This window comes from Cibotium barometz, chromosome 45, assembly GCF_041138505.1.
Source record: "Cibotium barometz isolate CiBa-2024 chromosome 45, ASM4113850v1, whole genome shotgun sequence".
Classification (NCBI taxonomy): Eukaryota; Viridiplantae; Streptophyta; class Polypodiopsida; order Cyatheales; family Cibotiaceae; genus Cibotium; species Cibotium barometz.
Window position 1 is genome coordinate 42,016,912 of NC_141090.1, and position 19,900 is coordinate 42,036,811.

Consider the following 19,900-nt stretch of genomic DNA (forward strand, 5'->3'; position numbering starts at 1 on the left):
TCCTCCATAAGAAGATCCAAGGAGTGTGTAGCACAAGAAGTCGACACAATGCTTAGAAACTCTTCCTCAATCAGGTCACCCATCCTCTTGTAGTTAGAGGCATTGTCTATGACTACCTGCACCACATTCTGTACCCCCATCCCCACCTCCACAATAACTTGACAAATGTGATGGTAGATAAAATCAATTGTGATCCGCTCCCCTATCTTGCGTGCATCAACTACACATAAAAAATAGGTGGCAAACCATGAAAGACCAAGATATTAATTATGGGGTGCCACCTTGTGTCACTCCACAACCATCTGAAATGATGGTGCAACCAAACTTCTTCCAACCTTCTTTGATAAGTTGGAGAGAAGCCAGAATGCTTAGAAACTCTTCCTTAATCAACTCACCCATTCTCTTGCAGTTTTACAAGCATTGTCTTTAACTGCCTGCACCACATTCTCTACCCCCACCTCCACAATAGCATGACAATGTGGTTATAGATAAAATCAGTTGTGATCCGCTCCCCTACTTGTAACTACACACACAAAAAATAGATGCCAAGCCATTAAGAGACCAAGGTATTAATTATGTGATGGTGCCTCGTGTCACTCCAACCATTTGAAATGATGGTGCAACCAAAATTCTTCCAACCTTCTTTCATAGGTTGGAGAGAAGCCTCAATCCTCTCCTTATTTGATAGGTTGGAGAGAAGCCTCAATCCTCTCCATCTCTTCCTTCAACATGGTGGTCCTCATCTTGTACTCTAAACCTATCCACCCATCCACACTACCTATAGCTACAATAGCAGCATATTGTACTTAATGAGAGTGTGATCTATCTCAATCTTTGCCCTATGCTATTTCTCATTGATCCATGACATGGATCAAGAAGGAATTAATATTACAGTGCAAGGAGAAATCAATCCTGTGTTGCCTAGGAGGCTACCCCCACCAATAGGTGCAGAAGAAGCTGGCACTTCCTTTAGAAACCTAGCCCTCTTCCTTCTAGGTGCTGTATCTATAGGCAAAGGATCCAAAAACAAATTGTCATCAACAATAGTACTACGTATCTCTTTGCCATGTGGAAAATCATTGGGGCACTCCTTTATATAATAGCATCAGCTATCTCCTACGGAACACTTGGACACCCACCAATTCCCTTGCCCCCATCTTTGACATGTGTAACAGATGACCCACGTGATCGAGATAGACTATTGCAAGGGACAATAACAACACTTACAATGATGGGTGTGTGAACTTGTCTGATGATGTGGTATTAAGGATGATAGCATGCAACCATGTAAGGATTCAATGCCTTTGACATCTTGGGTCAAGCTAAAATTTACAAAAAATCAATATTAGAAGCCACATTATGGGTTGAATTTCTAAAATAGGGGGAAATATATAAAATTAGAGGGATTGAGGGTCTAAGAAAGCTTCCTGAGATTCAGGCATTTAGGGGAAGGAAAAAAGAGGAATAATGAATTCCGAGAATTAGGGAATTGATGAATCATGAAATTGAGGAAAATTTAAAAAAAAAGGGGGATTTGAATTGGGGATAATTGTATTAAAGTTAATTTTGATTAATTTTGATTAAGGGTTGAGAGAGAGAGAGAGAGAGAGAGAGAGAGAGAGAGAGAGAGAGAGAGAGAGAGAGAGAGAGCCATGCCTTTGAGCAAGTATGACATGAGTAGGTATGACACTAGTAAGTACATCAACGCATAGACGGTGGAGGTATGGGATGCACGAGTGTGATGGTAGCACAAAAAACAAGAGAGTGAAAAACGTATGGGACCCAATTGATTTAGGAAAGTGACCATTTTGGGATGTTTTAAGAAAAGGCCACATCACCTATTCCGTACGACATATTGTGTAGACTAAATGAATTCGTACTAGTAAGGAATGCAACTATTATATCACTTTAGTCTCATAGGCCCATTGGGTCTTTAGTAGACGCTTTATACATATGTATAAGCGTCTACTAAAAAACACATAAAACTCAAAACACATAAAACTCAAAACACATAAAACTCAAAATATATAAAACTCAAAAAGCATATATTAGATATTGATGGGACACATTGTTGTATAGACTCTCTCTATCTCTCTCTCTCTCTCATGTTTTATGTTCCTAGTATTTCATGATGTGATTTCCATGGACATTTTTGTATCTTCATCGAGATATTTTTGATTTGTTCTATTTTATTTTTGGTTCCGTGATGAGATATGCCATGGACATTATTGTATCACTTTAGTTTCATAGGCCCATTGGGTCTTTACTAGATGCTTTATATATATATATATATATATATATATATATATATATATATATATATATATATATTCCCTTATATTTTTTAATAAAGTTAAAATTTTGTTATAATACTATATATACAAATATAAATATGTAAAGGACTAGCGAACTAAGACATGGGGCCTGTAAGTGGTATTTGAAGCTTTCGACGAGAATAAACTATTGAAGAAGCTCATAATGTGTGTGGGCCTTTACTTCTAGAAGATTTTAGAATTTGTTAGCCATAACATTGTTTGGATTTTTTAAATTCCTTTTTCTAATTATATAATATTTATGTTTGTAATTATTATGTTAACTATTTTCAAAATTATAAATCGATAAACTCAAGTAAGTATATTTTTTATTACCCGTCTTCAAATTATTTCATTACTTGTAAATTAATCATCACATGGATGTTTCTATTTTGTCCAACAATGGCACGGTACATACAGGCATCCCCGATATGAAACAAGAAATATAATTCCAATAACTCAAGAGCGATTCTCATAACATTCTTGTCAACAACCGTCTTCAAAATCCATAAGAGGATGGCTTCATGAGATTGGTGTGGAAAACTACCGATTGAGGTATCACACTGTACGAGGGTACTGATTGAGGTGTCATACGGGTTGCGGGACTGAGCAGTGGTGTGAAGATGAAGATCATGTGCTAATCATGTATTAAAATTTTATTGATCATTTGTAGCCTATCATGTGGCTAGATTTTATGTGCGTATGTGCACAAGGTTATTAATATTATGTGCACAAGATTATTTTGTGTGCGTGTGTGCACAAGTAGCTGTGTGTATAGGCCCATTTGTATTTATTGGCAAAGGTTTTGTCATGTAACCTTAGAAACTTTGGACAAGGTTATTAATATGTAAAGCAAAAGCCCAAAAGTGGAAAATGTGCTATTATTGGCTTGAAGGGCTGAAAATATGAAGATGAATATGAAATAAATACCATGTGTGGGAGAAGGAGCTACACGTCGCCGCGGGGGGAGGGGGGGGGAGAGAGAGAGAGAGAGAGAGAGAGAGAGAGAGAGAGAGAGATTGCACCCAATGCTTTTGTCTGGTGTGGTGAAGTATTTCTATTCATGTATTTTCCGTTCAAGTGTTTATGGTCACCCCTTCTATACCTTATCTTATTTTCTATTCAATTTGATTAAGTAATTGAAAGTGTATGGTTTAAGTTTGTACTCCAGTTTAAGTATCGGAATGGCGAGGCGGTCTACACATGCACACGCCATGTTTACTTTTGTAAAAAAATAGTGTTTGCATTGTGCTCATATCGACTTCTAGTTATTACCTACCTAAAAAAATCGTTGAATTTAATGGTCTCAAATGTGTGAGAGAGAGGGTAATGAATTAAATGTGCGACCTCCCATTTGAGAGGCGGGCTTTTGGGAGGGAGGGGTTTGCCACGTCACCTTGCTCTACTTCACAAGTTTTTTTTTTGTTTTTTTAAGGGCGTTGTTGTTTTTTTTTTGGGGTTTTTTTAGGGCGTTGTTGTTTTTTGTTTTTTTTTTGGGTTTCAAACAAGCTCTCGAGATGGCCTTTTGTCGTCTCAATCCAACAAACCCTAGCGCAATCCCGGTCATCAGCAGTAGTTTCTCTCTCACTTTCCATCGCCATCCATGCCTCTTGGCTTCTGCCAGGGCCTCCACCACAAGGTAAATTTCCTTCAATCTAAATCTATTTTCAGTAAAAAAATCTTTTATGGTTTCAAAAATGTGCATATGCATTTAATTTTTTTCAATATGATTTTTTTTATTTTTTTAAAAATTTAAAATGTGCGTATGCGTTTTTTAAAATTTGATATGAATGCCGTTGCTTCTAATCTTTTATGGTTTTGTGTAAAAAATAAAAAATAAAAAATAAAAATATTTATTTATATATGAATGCTGTTGCTTCCTTTGCATTGGCCAAACTATGCTTATTGGCTTCATTGAATTTACATTAGGCTTAATGTCAGTTGTTGTGTTGTTCAATTAATCTTTTTAACCCTTTTCATTTACAGCAACAATGAAGGCGAAGCTGATGATATAGGCTCTCTTTCGTCAATTCATCTCAAGTATATTATTCTCTCATCTGAGTCATCATTTTTTTTGGGGCTCAAGCTGACATTTATTTTTTGTTCAACACTTATGATTGTGGTACAGCTAGAGTGTTAGTTTTGTGATTTAATATTTATTTAGACATAAACACGAAATTTAATTAGTTAGACATATACCAATATCCCAACATGTGGTCATTTTTAATCAATTTTTACTCTATAAGATAAAAATGAGAGAGAGAGAGAGAGAGAGAATTTTTAATCAATTTTTACTCTATAAGATAAAAATGAGAGAGAGAGAGAGAGAGAGAGAGAGAGAGAGAGAGAGTGTTATATTAACGCTTCAAAAGACCCAATCGGTCTATGAGACCAAAAGTAGTACAATAAATCCATGAAATACTGAGCCTTGAAAAAGGCTGAAAAGGACTAGCTATGTAGCTATCTCATCATCATAGTAATCATGTGAAGACATGTGAATACAAGGTGGGTTCATGTGAGTACGAGTGTAAGTTACAAGGTGGGTTCATGTGAGTACGAGTGTAAGTTACAAGGTACTCTCAAATTGATGTGGGATAGTGTTGGGGGGGGGTATGCCTTGCATAGTCACAAGGGAACGTCGTTCCAAGCTCTTGGAACGGGGGAACGCGTTCCATAGAGATAGCCGTTCCCGTTCCTGTTCCAAAATGGCACCGCAGACCATGTAAGAAATATAAGTGAACTATGTATCATGTAGAACACATCTATGCATTATCATGGCCACTACTGAGATGGTTTGAGGTTCTTTCTTTACTATGCCTCTTTCCAAAGCATTTACAGATATATAAAGTAAATTTATAAACACATTTATGCAATGATGTGGCGTTCCCGATTCCGTTCCCTTTTATTCAAGCAGTTCGTTCCCGTTCCAAACAGTCATCCGTTCCCCAAAACGTTCCCGTTCCCTTGTGACTATGATGCCTTGTCATCCATCTAGAATATCGAGAATAGGTGAAAAGAGGCTGGCCATGTCCACTACTTGTGGAGGAGCATCCTTGTGTCGTTGAAGAATTTCGCGAATCTGAAGTTGCGGCATGGGCGGTCCGTTGTGGGCCGGAGGGCCATGAGCGTTGGGTACGCTGCAACTGGTGGGTTATCTATGGGAAGTCGTGATGGCCCATGTATCAGCTTGGTATGACGTCTCGTCCCCTTGGGGGGTCCTCGGCACCATTGCCTCTCGACATTATTGTCGTTGGTGTTACCTAGAAGAAGCTAGTGATGGACAATTGTGAGCATAGTTGAGGGAAACCGAGAAACGAAAATGAGGAGCTGAAACGGAAAACAAAATGCCTCGTCAGCAAGGGAGTTTTAAGGGAGGTAGGAGGGATATAATCATACAAAGCCTTTAAACATTCGTGACATAAAGAAGAATTTATGGATTAAAACTTAAATCATTTAAAACACTTGAAAGTTAAGAATCAAGAGGTACAGATTGAAGTCTCATAGACAAAACAAGTAAATAATATGAACATTTAACATCCATGAACTTTCAATAATAAAATACAACATACCTAGTAACCAACATCCATGATCCAAGACTTGAGTGAAGACTCGAGAGTCAAAATGAGTCCATAACAAATGACAAAAAAGAGACTTCTTCAGAGGTACTAGAGTCTACAATATAGATTCTATATCACGACTATGAGGAATAAATAGGTACTAGAGTCTGCACTATAGATTCCATATCATGACTATGTCATGGCCCTGTGAAAATGGAACAGCACAAGTGTGGGCATGGTGGTTGCTAAGTCAAAATATTAAATGATTCACATTTGGGGTGCCCGGACAGAGATAAGGATGTGCGGACGTCTCCAGGTGTGAAGGGGGGAACTAGAACATTAATATTTTAATGTTTTATGTATGGTTGCCCCTAGGCCTTAGTGGCCCCTAGGGAACTTTAATTATTATTAAAGTTGGGGCCCTAGGACAAGTTTGGAGAGGGGGCAACTCCACTTTTGGAGTGCATGCCTCTCTCTCTTCACTCTCTCTCTTGCTTTTGGGAGACATGCGTGCAATCTCAATCGTGGAGAAGAGGAGAAGAAAACGTGGAAGCTGGTCGACTGTTGTTTTGGGGATTTTGCTGCTGTTTACTGTGCAGACCTGCCCGTACAGTCCACGTGTGCAAGTGTATGACTGCTGCAGGACAGGCGGCTGTCTTCTCTGCTGCATGCTTTGCTGGTACAGGCGGCGTTGACAGAGGTTGAGCAGGTACAGGCGGCGCTGTGAGTACTGCTGAAGCTGTACTGCAGACGTCATTGTACGGACAGTAGGTACAGATATCTGTACGACTGCTGACGGGGCTGTGCTGTAGGTACAGAACTGTACTATCAGGTACAGTCGGGTACAGCAGGCGCATCAGCACACTCAGGCGACAGTAGAACTGTCCGTACAGAACTGTACGGACAAACTCAGACAGGTGTGTAGAAGCTGTACGGACAGGTGCAGTGCTGAATTACTGACCTGTACGGACAGATTCAGCATCTTCAGTTGCACACAGAGTTTTTCCAGAGCCTGGTTGGTGCAGAGGTCAAGTGATTGCAGGGGAAACAGTACTGACAGTTGTTGTCAAGTGCAGACTGGCACGAACTGTTTCACGAGTGCAGAACCACGCACTGACTTGGTAAGCTCTGAACTTGTTCATCTGTCTTTCTTTCCATTGGCTTATGTCGGCTGCAGATTTGTGCTATCTGGCCCCTTGTGAGAGGAGGGGTATGGCAGATTGAAAAGGGTGGAAACAGAGATTGGGACAGTGAATGTATGTTTGAGCTGAGTTGTTGAATCATGTGCATGAGATATGCCAGATGTATGCTCAAGACTGTCCTGCTGAATGGTCTTGGCTGATCAGAGGGAGGCACAGAATGTTGCTTTGAGACACAGATCTATGTGTGTGAATCCTCTGTGCTAAGAGGTATTGTGGGCTGTCAGATTGGACATACAGGTGTATTCTCTTGGCTGATTTCATTGTACTCAGCCTTACATATTTTTGAAATTGAATAAAGAAATACCGCAAGGGGCGCCAAGCTTTGGGGCCAACAGGTGTCGTTTTATTTTCAGATTTGGGGCACTCCAACTCCAATCCAATTTGTTTTCATATCTAGACTACAAGCGGAAGGGTGACTGCTAGTCTACCGCACTTTGGTTTTTACCAGATGACGGTTTCAACTATGAGGAGTAAACACGGTGTCTTTGTGACGTGGCGGCCTCAATAATAGCCCTTAGTGTAAAAATGTGATCCAGCGTGGAGGAAGTCGGCGTGTTCTAACTCCTGTGTCCCTATATCTATGCATCTCCACCGTGGAGTTAAGTTCCCACTCTAACACCAATCCATAGATCTTGGCTAGTGTGTGGCCAATCATGATAGTCATATAGTTGCCGAGTCTGATGGGTCTGTGGCTTTTGAGGATGGAGGCGATGGTGTTGGTGGACTATGAGGGGGAGTAACCATGGATTAAAGCACTGTTGAACATGTGTACCAACGCGGGTCAAGGGTGTCACATGCGTGGGCAATATGCTCCCCACTCCATCCTCATGATTTTGGGCACCCCATTTCAAAGTTTGCGCATGGCTATAGTGACATTGGAGACAGTGAAGAGGGTTGATGAAGCGGGGTGAGGGTTGTGTAGTGGGCCAAGGGGTGGTTTGTTGGATATTACTATTAGGTTGGTCAAGGACTAGGCGAAGGTTTCATCCTTGCGCGATGGAGGAAGGGTGGGCGCAACGGACTTGGGAGGCAGCGTGGGCGCGCAACGGAGCCGCATATACTCATATAGCTCGGGAGTGGCTCAGGAGTAGCGTATACTCATATATATAAATGCTAGCGTGTCTGCCCCTTGCGTCCAAAAACTAGCCAGTCTGTAGCACCCCCTTGGAGGCACCCTTCTCATGCGTTTTGCCATTGTGGATGGCCGCTTTTTGTGTGCTGTCCTATGGCCTAAATAGGTGTGCGTTAGCTCTCCAAGATTTGGCCTTTGAGTTCCCGCCACTGTACCCTTGATGCACCTTCTTCCACTTGTGTTTGGCTATGCTTGAAGCACCAATTGGCCGCCTTGCTTTTTTACTTTGTCCGCTGCTCGCTATTTGGTGCGCTAGGTGGGAAGGCACACTTATGGTATTGTTGGGTGTTGGACTCACACACTCACACGCACAAACCTGCACATTAGGGTTAGGTGCAGGATGGAGAAGCTCACACGCAGAAATGAGAGAGAGAGAGAGGGAGAGCCAAAAGTGTGGTATCCACAAAATGCAAGTCAACCCTTGCATGTGTGCCACATCCATATAATATAGAAGTACAAAATATTATATGTTAGAGTGTCCTTTCACACTTGATGTCCAAGGGGAAAAACCACATGGGAAAAAGTGCCCTTGGTTAAGCCCTGTTCACACATAGCACTACCATAAGTGAGCATATGCCTACAAATCCCCCCTGTAGTGGAAGTGTGAACCTGTACAAGGTAGCAGATCACTCTCTGTATGAGAGTAAGCCCAAAGCTTTGCGGAAAGCTTCAAACTTTTCTCGAGGTAAAGCCTTTGTGAATAGATCTGCAACATTATCCTGTGTAGGGTAGTAAGATAAACTGATCTCCCCTGCATGTAGCCTCTCTCTGACATAGTGATAATGAATCTCAATGTGCTTGGTACGTGCATGAAATACTGGATTTCGTGCCACGGCCATAGCACTCTGGCTATCAGTGAGAATGGTGGTGGGTGTTTGCTGACACTCACGTAGATCAGCCAATAATCTCCTCAACCATACACAATCTACTGTAGCTGTAAAGACTGCTCTGTATTCAGCCTCACAAGTAGATGTAGCAACAGTGGGTTGCTTTTTACTCAACCAAGATATGCATGAACTGCCAAGAAAAAACAATTCCCACTGGTGGATTGCTTGGTATCATAATCACCAGCCCAATCTGAATCACTGTATGCATAAAGCTGCAAGCTGCCCCCTGGGATAGAACAAACCAAGATCTAGGGTACCCTTAAGATAACGAAAAATGCGTGACTGCTTGCCAATGCTTTGTGCCTGGGCTGTGCATGAATTTGTTCAACAAAGACACCCCAAAAGATATGTCTGGCCTCGTGTTACACAAGTAAATGAGGCATCCCACTGCTTGGCTGTAAATGCCGGCCTCAGAAGGCTCTCCAATATCATGCATAGTAAGCCGTACACCTGGTTCTACTGGAGTAGAAATGGGCTTACATTCATCCATGTGAAACCTTTTTAGCAAACTTTTTATGTACTTAGTTTGCTGCATAACAATGCCATCATCTGTATGCATAAACTGTATGCCGAGATAGTAGTGTAAAGGCCCCAAAACTGACATATCAAATTCAGCTTTCAAATCAGCTTTGAAATCTGAAATTTGTGCTTTGCTAGTACCTGTAATGAGCATGTCATCTACATACAAGATGACTATGAGAATATCGGCATCGGTTTTCTTCACATACAATGTGCTTTCAGCTGGACTATTCTCATAACCTTGGCTGGTTAGATGAGCATGTATCTTATCATACCAAGCTCTTGGAGCTTGCTTTAACCCATACAATGCTTTGTGTAACCTAGGAACTACAAAACCAATGGGCTGATTTACATATACTTCCCCATTTAAGAATGCAGTTTTGATGTCCAATTGATGCACTATCCATCCTTTATGTGCAGCCAATGCAATCACTGATCTTATTGTGGTCATTCTCGAAGTAGGAGCAAAAGTCTCTTCATAATCTATTCCCTTTTTCTGGGAGTAGCCTTTAGCCATAAGTCTTGCTTTGTACCTGTCAATAGTACCATCAGACTTTCTTTTGACTTTGTACACCCACTTTGTTCCAATGACATGCTTGCCTTTAGGCAATTCCACAAGATCCCATGTATTGTTCTTCATGATAGAAGAAATTTCAGCTTGCATAGCTTGCAACCAATGCTCATTCTCATGTGCTTCTTCATAAGAAGAAGGCTCTTCTGAATCAAAGAGACCACCCATTGCTAATGCAGACTCCCCACGATGTATATTCAAAGCATGGCTGGAACTAGCCCTTGTTCTACCTGTGAGTGGAGCTGCAAGTTTGCTTTCTTGCAAAGTTTTCAGCAACAATGCCACCGGGGGTCTGAGTGGCAGGGAGCCGTCGGAGGTGCACCGGAGAGGCGAAGGTCGGGCAAGCGATGGCTAGCGCAGGGCGCGAACAACGGACGAAGGCAGAGGGCGAGCGCGCAGGTCGGAGCAGGTTAGCGGGGGCCTGGAACGGCCTGGAGTCGTCGGCGCTGGACGGACGGCAGCCGCGTGCGGAGGTCGGAGCAGGATGGACGGCGGCCGCGGGAATGGGACAGTGACGTCTACGACGGGTCGGCTACCGGCGTGCCGGAACGGAGCGCTGACGGGAGGCGTATTTGGGCGGCGGGTACGCACGGGAGTCGACGGCCGGGAGCAGCGAAGACCAGTCAGCCGGAGCGGAGCAGCGATGGCGGACGCCAGGCGCTCCTGGGCATTTGTGGACGGTTTTTTATTTTATGACTAATGAAGGATCTTATATCCCTCAATGTGAAAATATGATCCATTGTGGAGTATGTCCTCCCCGAAAGCCAAATTTCGGTGTACGCTCAAATTTTGTATTGATGTATGTATGCTCTGTGTGTGTGTGTGTGTGTGTGTGTGTGTGTGTGTAAGAGTGACCCCCACAGATAAGGAACTTGTAAGACAACGCCATAGGAAAAGCTTTTGCTTGAGAGGCAATTTACTCCTCCATAAATTGCGAAGATTCTTTCGCCACCAAGCAAGTGATTTTGTCATATGCCAAAGAGAATTAGCATGTGAATGAATCCATGGTGATGGCTGGAGGAAAGAGTATGTCGTCCTAACCATTAGGTCAGAAAGAATAACAGGACGAGAATTTGAGCCCACCGGGTGTAACTGCCAATCTTGTAATCTGTCCCTGTTAGATAAAGGAGGGATGCATGGCCCCTTCTGAAACGGTGCCTCATTTGTTTTGGACGTGCTCCAGCACTAAGGCCTTCATCCGCAAAATTTCCATGTTACTTCGCCTTCGTTTCCCTAACTCTTTTTTTGGGAAACACTTTTGGCTTTTTGGCATACTCCCTACGACCACGGTCCATTACTCTTTACTTTTGTACTGGGTCAGATATTGGGCTTTCTGGACCATATGGCAGGAGCACAACATGAGATATTTTGGGAAACCGTTTTTGCAATCTTATCAGTATTTTAGAAGCTCCTTACGGCAATCTATTTATGATGCTTGCCACCAAGGAGATCTTTATCAGTCATGCTTGGAAATAGTTTCTCTTTGCTTTTGATTTCCCGTTGAGGCTCTCCGTTTTGGAGACTCTCATGTAAATTTCATTGATAATATACTGTTCATGGATTTACCCAAAAAAAAGTGTGTGTGTGTATGTATGTGCATTTACGTGTGTCTCTACATGTTGTATGTGAGTGTATGTATGTACATTTGTATGTATGTGTATGTATGTATGTATGTATGCATGTCTGTCTGTATGTACATATCGCGAGTCTTTATAGTTTGAAACTTTTTGAGATTAATGACAGGAATTATGGCATGATAAAGGCAGCTATTTTCCTGAGGCGAAAGATGAGAAATTGATCTTAATTGATGTTAAGAGCTATCAAAACTAGTGAATATCACGAATTTCAATCATTGTCTTTTGCAGGAGCCAAGGAAATGCTGTCGACACCATTCAGCTGCATCAAGTGGTGGTGAGATTGGTTGCCAGCTATTTTCTATGATTTTGTTGCTTGGTTTGAATGGCAAGCTGACTATACCCGAGCTTCTTCAGGAGAAAGGATCGGTAGCTAACTCAAGCGACGTGATGAAACTCTTCAATGATGTTCAACAAAGCAAGTGCTTATACCCACTTTATAGTTTTTGTTTAGATATTTATGCATCATTAGAAAACCTAGTACTATATTCTTACTGATAATAAGTCTGGAACAAGATGAGGCTTTTGTTTACAAATTTGGACATGCCTTTATATATAATCTGCACCTATTCTTAGGCATCCTCGTGTGACTTGGGATGCTGTTGCTTGTAGTCTATGTTATGCATGACAACGCTGATGGTTTAAGTTCTTGTGTATGTAAGGCTTCACCCTCCTCCTTGTTAAGTTTAAGAATAACCTAAAAGGTGGGTTATCAAATTTAGAGGGATACACATGGCAATCATTACATTGACAAGAAGTACGAACATCTGACAGGTTGTAAATCGTTCTTGGGATGCTCATGCATGATCTCTGTGGATATTCATACATAAGCAACCCTACAGTGATGCATATATGGCACCGTTTTAATTCCAATGAGAGATCTCTATGTAGTTCTATCTAGCTGGATTGTTGTAAGAGTGCTAGTGGTGTGAAAATCCTAACGGAGAGGTGTGCAGCAGAAGACTTGCAAACACAATCACATAGATAACCTAACCTAATCCTTGTAATATATACATCAAAAGAATGAACAACTAACTGTTCTGAAGTACAAATGGTGATTACTCTGGTGATCTCAACCCAAGTTGCAGATGACCCTTGCTGCTTGGAAGTAAATGCTAGCTGCAGGAACCTTGCTGGTTGGAAGTAAACGCTAGCTGCAGATCCGTCTCCTGGATCTTTCAATCGTTTGTGGTCTTGCTTGCTGGAGAGGAGAAGATGCATAATGCTTGATGAGAAGTGAGGGGGGTTGGAGCCCCTTTTTTTAGGGCTCCGTGGGAGCTGGTCAGCCTGCTGCCTGACCTGTTGTTCTCGACCTGCCTGACGTACCCTGTGTGGCTTGGGTGCTGCTGCCTGGCTGTCCTGACCACTGACGTGGCTGCTTGGCTGGCTGCTCAGTCAGTCTATTCTGTGGAGGTGGGCCACATCCTCCCTCACTAGAACTGCAATTGTCCTCATTTTCTTTTCTCCTGATAAGCTTTCAACAACGGGCGGGGACTCATGTTTGTGTTGATTCTCATCGAATCACACCAGTGTGCTGGATCTGAGAAGGAATCATCTTTGAGTTGGTTCTCATCAAATCACACTGTGTGCTGGATCAATTAACCATTAAACTTGAGAAGGTACTGGATTTGCTTGCAACAACAAGAGCCAAGCCTCTTTTGTACTGGTGAAGAACCACCTGTTCTAGCACCAACACCTCCTGCAGTCCCCCATCATCCACCAATTTTTGTTAATCTTCACCAGGTGGATAGCCTAACTTCAATCCATGGTACTCCACAAGATTCTTGAGTGAATCACTGGATGCATCTTTCAATTTCTTAGTAACTCCAGCTGAAAGATGGCGGCACTAAGCTTCTTAATGATCCTAAACAGACCTTTCTTCTTAAGAGCAAGTTTGGCAGACACTTCTTCAAACTGCATGAGGCTGCTTCTGGATCTTCAAATAAATCCAATCACCTTCTTGAAAAGAGCTATCCGGATGATGCTTATCGCCCTCACAAACCCACATGGTCTAGCCTTCAGAATATCTTTCTCAATAGCTTATCCATGTCCAGGACCACTTGACGTGTGCCATAATGTCTAGTAGAAGTTCCAATGCTTTATAGGAAGAACATACTTGTGTGGTGTATACCAGGGAATAGGAACATGTGGGACAACCGTCCCATGGTAAAGTGAAAATGCAAGAAGGAGAGTCCATAGCCTTAAGGGCTGAACTCACCCGTATGCAGGCTCTTCTTTATGCACAAGAAGAAGAATTGAAGCTCTATCGCCAGGATTCATCGGTACATGATTGTTTGTGTTAGCACTTTCATCCCCAGTTTCTGCTCTGTATGGTGCCCATTTGGTCCCCTTTTGCATGGCCCTTGTTTGTGGGCTGGCCACCCCTTTTTTAGTATTTTTCTGGGATTTTTCCCAGCCTTTCTGGCATTTTTCTAGGGAGCCATGTCCAACAGCTCCAGTCGGCCTGTTTCCATGCTCCAGTCGGCCAGCTCTTCCCCACTATAAATAGTGGGTGCTGGCCTCTCATTTTTCATAGAGTCTTGTACTTATTTGCTCCCTCACTTATGAGACTATCACTGTCTCTTGCTTGGGACTGTTTTGGTTCAGTATATTCAGCATAGTTTGCTCCATATCTCTCTCTCTCTTGCACTCTCTGTTCAGCACATTCTAGTGCCACTCTGCTTCCGCTCTGTGCACTCTTTCATGGTATCAGAGCTCTAGGTTAGCAACCTTTCTGCTGCCCCAGTTCAGCCCTGTTTTCAGCACTTCTCCTCTGCGTTTTCTTCCAGATCCATAGCTTTTTGCTGCTGCGTTTTCTGGACAGCACTCTGCTGGTCGGTTCCTCTTCAGATTGGCTTCACCGATTCAGCCGTCTGGCTCTTGGAGATCAGTGTTTCATTGCCCACTTGGAGATTGGACTGCAGGCGGCCTGTTTTCTACAGGACAGCACTTCTTCATTGCTGCGTTTTTCCTCTCCAGTGGTTCTTTCCCTTTGCAGAGGGGGCTTGTGGTGTTGCAGGCTTTGGTGGCACACTTGGTACCTGTGGAGGACACTTTTTTTTCAGAGATTGTGCATTTCTTGAGATTGAGCCCAAGCTCTTGTGATGGCTGCTCCCACTTCTCTTCATATGTTTGCAGAGTCTGCCAAGTTGGATGGTTCCAACTACACCCTATGGAAGGTGAAGGTGAAATCGGCCTTGCGTGGCGTGGATCTCTGGGATTGGCTTGTTACACCCGCCAATGCCACCCCTCCCACCCTTGCTTCCGGTGGTGTGACTCAGGCACATATTGATATTTGGCAGTCGAATGATCGACGTGTTTTTTCCTTTCTGATGTTGAACTGTCAGGATGCTGTTCTCTCTCATGTGCGTACAGCTGATGCTGCACATGAAGTTTGGAAGGCTTTTGCAGATCTCTATGAGATTAAGTCTCCGGGTCGGATTTTGGCATTGGAAAAGCAACTTATGAACTTATCAGTTTCTGCGTTTCCATCTTTATCTGCTTTCATCTCGAAGATGAAAGATCTCCGGGACGAGCTTGCTGTTTGTGGCAAGGACATCTCCACAGAGGATATGGCTATTCGGCTGCTCTCCAAACTTCCAGAGAGGTTTGATGCATACTTTCAGTCTCTGGTTTCTTCTCCTCGTCCTGTTCCAGTTACTTGGGAGGATGTTCTCCCCTCCATTATGCAGATAGAGTCTCGCTTTGAGGAGCGGACTGGCACCTCCGGTGGCCCTGATGGAGCTTTGGCAGCACGAGATAAAGGGAAGTCTCAACAAAAGAAAGGTAAAGGGGGTTCTGACAAGAACTCCAAGGATTCCGATAAGGATAAAGACAACAAATCTTCAAAGAATAAAGACATTGAATGTCACTATTGTGGCAAGAAGGGTCACAAGTCACCCCAATGTCACAAGAAGAAGCGTGATGAAGCAGCAAAGAACTCTTCCTCAACGGCGGTGTCTCAACCCAAGAAGGATGATGGAATACTTCTCTTAGCAGGTACTCGGCGTATACTTGCTCTTGTGACTTCTCAGTCACGGTCTTGGATTGTTGATAGCGGTGCTACTGCTCATATGACACCCCATCGAGATTGGTTCGAGGACTTCACTGCCAGATCAGGCGAGATCACTCTGGGTGATTCTTCTTCTGTGCCAGTGCATGGTCATGGCACTATCCCCATCTTCCGTTCTGAAGAGGACAAGAGGTACTTCTCTGACGTTCTGTATATTCCAGATTTGGCTTTTAACCTTTTGTCAGTGAGTGCTCTTACAGCTCAGGGTGCGGAGGTGATCTTTTCTCGTTATGAGATTACCATTCGTGATAAAGCGACTGGTAGCATCTTGGCTCAGGGAGTCCAAGATAGTGGTCTCTACAAACTGACCGCTCTGCTTTCTTCTGGTGCTTCTTCTGCTCTTTGGCATGCTCGGTTTGGCCATTTGAGCTATCAGCTTCTACAGCGAGCTTCGAAGGATGGGTTGGTTGATGGATTACCAACCATCAAGGCTCCGTCTTCTCCTTGTTCCTCTTGTTTACAGGGGAAGCAGCACCGAGCCGCCTTTCCGAAGGAGGCGACACACAGATCTTCGACATCACTTGCTCTCATTCATGCAGACTTATGTGGTCCTATGAGTACCGCGTCTTTGAGTAAGGCGTTGTACATGCTCGTGATGGTGGATGATTTTACCAGATATACTTGGGTTTTCTTTCTGAAGACCAAGGATGAGACTTTTCATCACTTCTGTGATTGGAAAGCCGAGGTGGAAAAAGAGACCGGTCACTCGGTCAAGGCTCTCAGGACCGATGGAGGGGGTGAGTTTACATCCCAGGAGTTTAAGCAATATTGCAAGACACATGGCATTCGGAGACAGCTTACTACAGCATATACTCCATCTCAGAATGGAGTTGCCGAGAGGAAGAATAGGACCATTATGGAGATGGCCCGTGCTATGCTTGAGCATTCTTCATTACCTCGACGTTTCTGGGCTGAGGCGGCTTCCACTGCTGTCTACATTCAGAATAGGTCTCCTACTGCTGCTCTTCCCGACAAAACTCCATATGAGGCTTTCCATGGTGAGAAGCCCTCTGTTGTTCATTTCCGGATATTTGGATGTACCGCGTATGTTCATGTGCCTAAGGAGCACCGCTCCAAGTTGGACTCGAAGTCTCAGCGCATGACTTTTCTCGGATACAGCACTGTGTCCAAGGCATATCGTCTTTATGATCCTCAAGCCGGTAAAGTTATTGTGAGCCGTGATGTGGTGTTCGACGAGACTCCTACATCTTCAGAGGGGGGTGGTGAGCTTGGTGAGCTTCTTCTTCCTGCACCTCCTTCTCCTCCTCCTACTCATCCTCCTGCTCCCGCTGTTACTGTCACACCTCCAGCTGAGGATTCTCAGTCAGATGATGATGACCCTGCTCCTCCTCCGGCGAGTTCGAGCAGATCTGTACCTGGTTGGTATTATCAGACAGTTCGTGACTCTGGGTTACGTGAGCTTCCTTCTGCTCCTCCGCCTGGTTCTCTTCGGCGTTCTTCCAGAGTTACAGGGAAACAAATTCATGAGGGCAACATGTTTGTTAATTATGCTCTTATGTCTACAATTATTAATGGTCCTTCTGATCCCACTTCTGTAGACGAGGCTCTTTCACATGAGTCTTGGCGTCATGCTATGCAGACAGAGCTGGATGCTATCGAACGGAATGGCACTTGGATTTTGGTGCCTCGGCCTCTGCAGCGTAAGGTGATTGGTGTGCGTTGGATTTTCAAATCAAAGTTCCGAGCTGATGGCAGCTTGGACAAGCACAAGGCGAGGTTGGTTGCCAAGGGTTATGCTCAGCGCCCTGGTGTCGACTTCGATGAGACTTTCGCTCCAACGGCCCGGATGACTACCATTCGTACCGTTCTTGCACTTGCAGGACATCATAGATGGCCCGTTTTCCAGATGGACGTCAAGTCGGCTTTCTTGAATGGAGAGCTTACACAGGAGGTTTATGTTGATCAGCCGCCAGGATTTGTTGTTCCGGGCAAACAGGATCATGTGTACCGGCTGAAGAAGGCTTTATATGGTCTAAAGCAGGCCCCGCGGGCTTGGTACCAGCGGATTGATGAGTTCTTTCAGAAGCTCGGCCTGCGCCGCTCTCATGCAGATTCGAACCTTTATATCCTCCTTGAGAGGGGGTTGATTGTTATCATTGTGGTCTATGTTGATGACCTCATCTTTACAGGTTCTTATTCTGTGCGGATCCGTTCTGTTATGGATGCTTTGGAGACAGAGTTTGAGATGACGGATCTGGGCCTCTTGCACTATTTTCTTGGCTTTGAGATTTGGCAGACCTCGAAGGGCATTTTCTTCTCTCAGCAGAAGTACACTCGGGAGATTCTCGACAGATTTCAGATGACTGGGTGCAAACCAGTATCTTCTCCTTTGGATATTGGTGAGAAGCTTTCTTCACTTGATGCTTCTCCAGGGACTGATCAGGGACAGTATCGGGTTCTCGTCGGTTGTTTGGTATGGTTGACCTACTCCCGATTGGACATATGCTTCGCAGTCAGTTTATTGAGTTCCTTCTCATCCAAACCCCGTCAGCAGCATTGGCGGTGTGCTCTCAGAGTTCTTCGGTACTTACGTGGCACTCTGGATTTTGGCATCTTTTATGGCCAAGGACGCACTCTTGTTGGATGGTCTGACTCAGACTGGGCTGGAGATCCAGATACACGGCGTTCGACCACTGGTTGTGTTTTTTCACTTGGGTCTGGAGCCATTTCTTGGAGCAGTAAAAAGCAGCCTACTGTGGCGCTTTCCTCTACCGAGGCGGAGTACCGTGCAGTTTGCTATGCTGCATGTGAGGCGATATGGTTGCGGAGATTATTGGAGGAGCTTGGCTGTCCTCCTACCGGATCTACTCTTCTTTGGTGTGACAATCAGAGTTGCATCGCCATCGCCAAGAACCCTGTGTTTCATGCTCGTACGAAACACATTGAGATTCAGTATCACTATGTTCGTGAACGGGTTCTTGCTGGAGATTTGCGTTTGGAGTATTGTCCTTCCGCGGAGAATGCTGCAGATTTGTTCACCAAGCCGGTTTCTCAGGCTTCCTTGGCTCCTCATCTTCGGATTCTCGGAGTTTGTTCAGCATCTGGTGCTGAGAGGGGGTGTTAGCACTTTCATCCCCAGTTTCTGCTCTGTATGGTGCCCATTTGGTCCCCTTTTGCATGGCCCTTGTTTGTGGGCTGGCCACCCCTTTTTTAGTATTTTTCTGGGATTTTTCCCAGCCTTTCTGGCATTTTTCTAGGGAGCCATGTCCAACAGCTCCAGTCGGCCTGTTTCCATGCTCCAGTCGGCCAGCTCTTCCCCACTATAAATAGTGGGTGCTGGCCTCTCATTTTTCATAGAGTCTTGTACTTATTTGCTCCCTCACTTATGAGACTATCACTGTCTCTTGCTTGGGACTGTTTTGGTTCAGTATATTCAGCATAGTTTGCTCCATATCTCTCTCTCTCTTGCACTCTCTGTTCAGCACATTCTAGTGCCACTCTGCTTCCGCTCTGTGCACTCTTTCAGTTTGAAGGCCAAGAAAGCTAAATCATTTATGGATCATGCCATGTTAGTGATAGCTCAAGAGTTTCACATGCAATCGAGGGATGTAACACATGCATACTTGGCTTGTGCTGAGGATGCCTATGGAGAAAATGCAACCATCCCACATGTCTTGGTATGTCCATAGGTGGTTGAAGAAGAGCACATGTCTAAGAGGATGAACCCTCATACAATTAGAGACGAACCATCGGCGACTTCACGCCTTGTAGGTGTACCTTATGTATCCCGTGAATGAGGTCAACAGCCCCACAGGAAAGCTCAAGTCCAATCTGGTGTTCAGCAACCAAATTAATGAACCAAACCGCTTCAGAAACAAGGAGGCATCAACCTGCTCACAAGGATCATCAACTGTAACTTTGGTATGCCAAGTTTCGGGAACTTGTTGTTTGAAGACCATACAAGGCCTTCTGAAACCTGTAAACCACCCCCTCTGAACCCGGAACCTCAAGGCTTGGAGGCTGCTCAACAGACATCTCCTCCTACAAGTCACC

The 19,900-nt window shown here is 44.0% G+C and overlaps 1 protein-coding gene across 3 annotated transcripts in view; it reads left to right on the top strand.

Moving 5' to 3' along the window:
- Positions 1–3,219: 3,219 nt before the first annotated feature.
- Positions 3,220–19,900, top strand: part of LOC147612778 (UDP-Glycosyltransferase superfamily protein) — a 126,313-nt gene continuing 109,632 nt past the window's right edge. For 2 of the 3 annotated variants that reach the window (XM_086783381.1, XM_086783383.1), the window contains exons 1-4: positions 3,220–3,951; positions 4,299–4,352; positions 12,046–12,091; positions 12,172–12,232. In XM_086783381.1, the coding sequence (XP_086639507.1) occupies positions 3,830–3,951; positions 4,299–4,352; positions 12,046–12,091; positions 12,172–12,232 (283 nt within the window). In that variant the 5' untranslated portion in view covers positions 3,220–3,829. The remainder of the gene's footprint in view (positions 3,952–4,298; positions 4,353–12,045; positions 12,092–12,171; positions 12,233–19,900) is intronic. The other variant, XM_086783382.1, reaches the window with a different exon arrangement.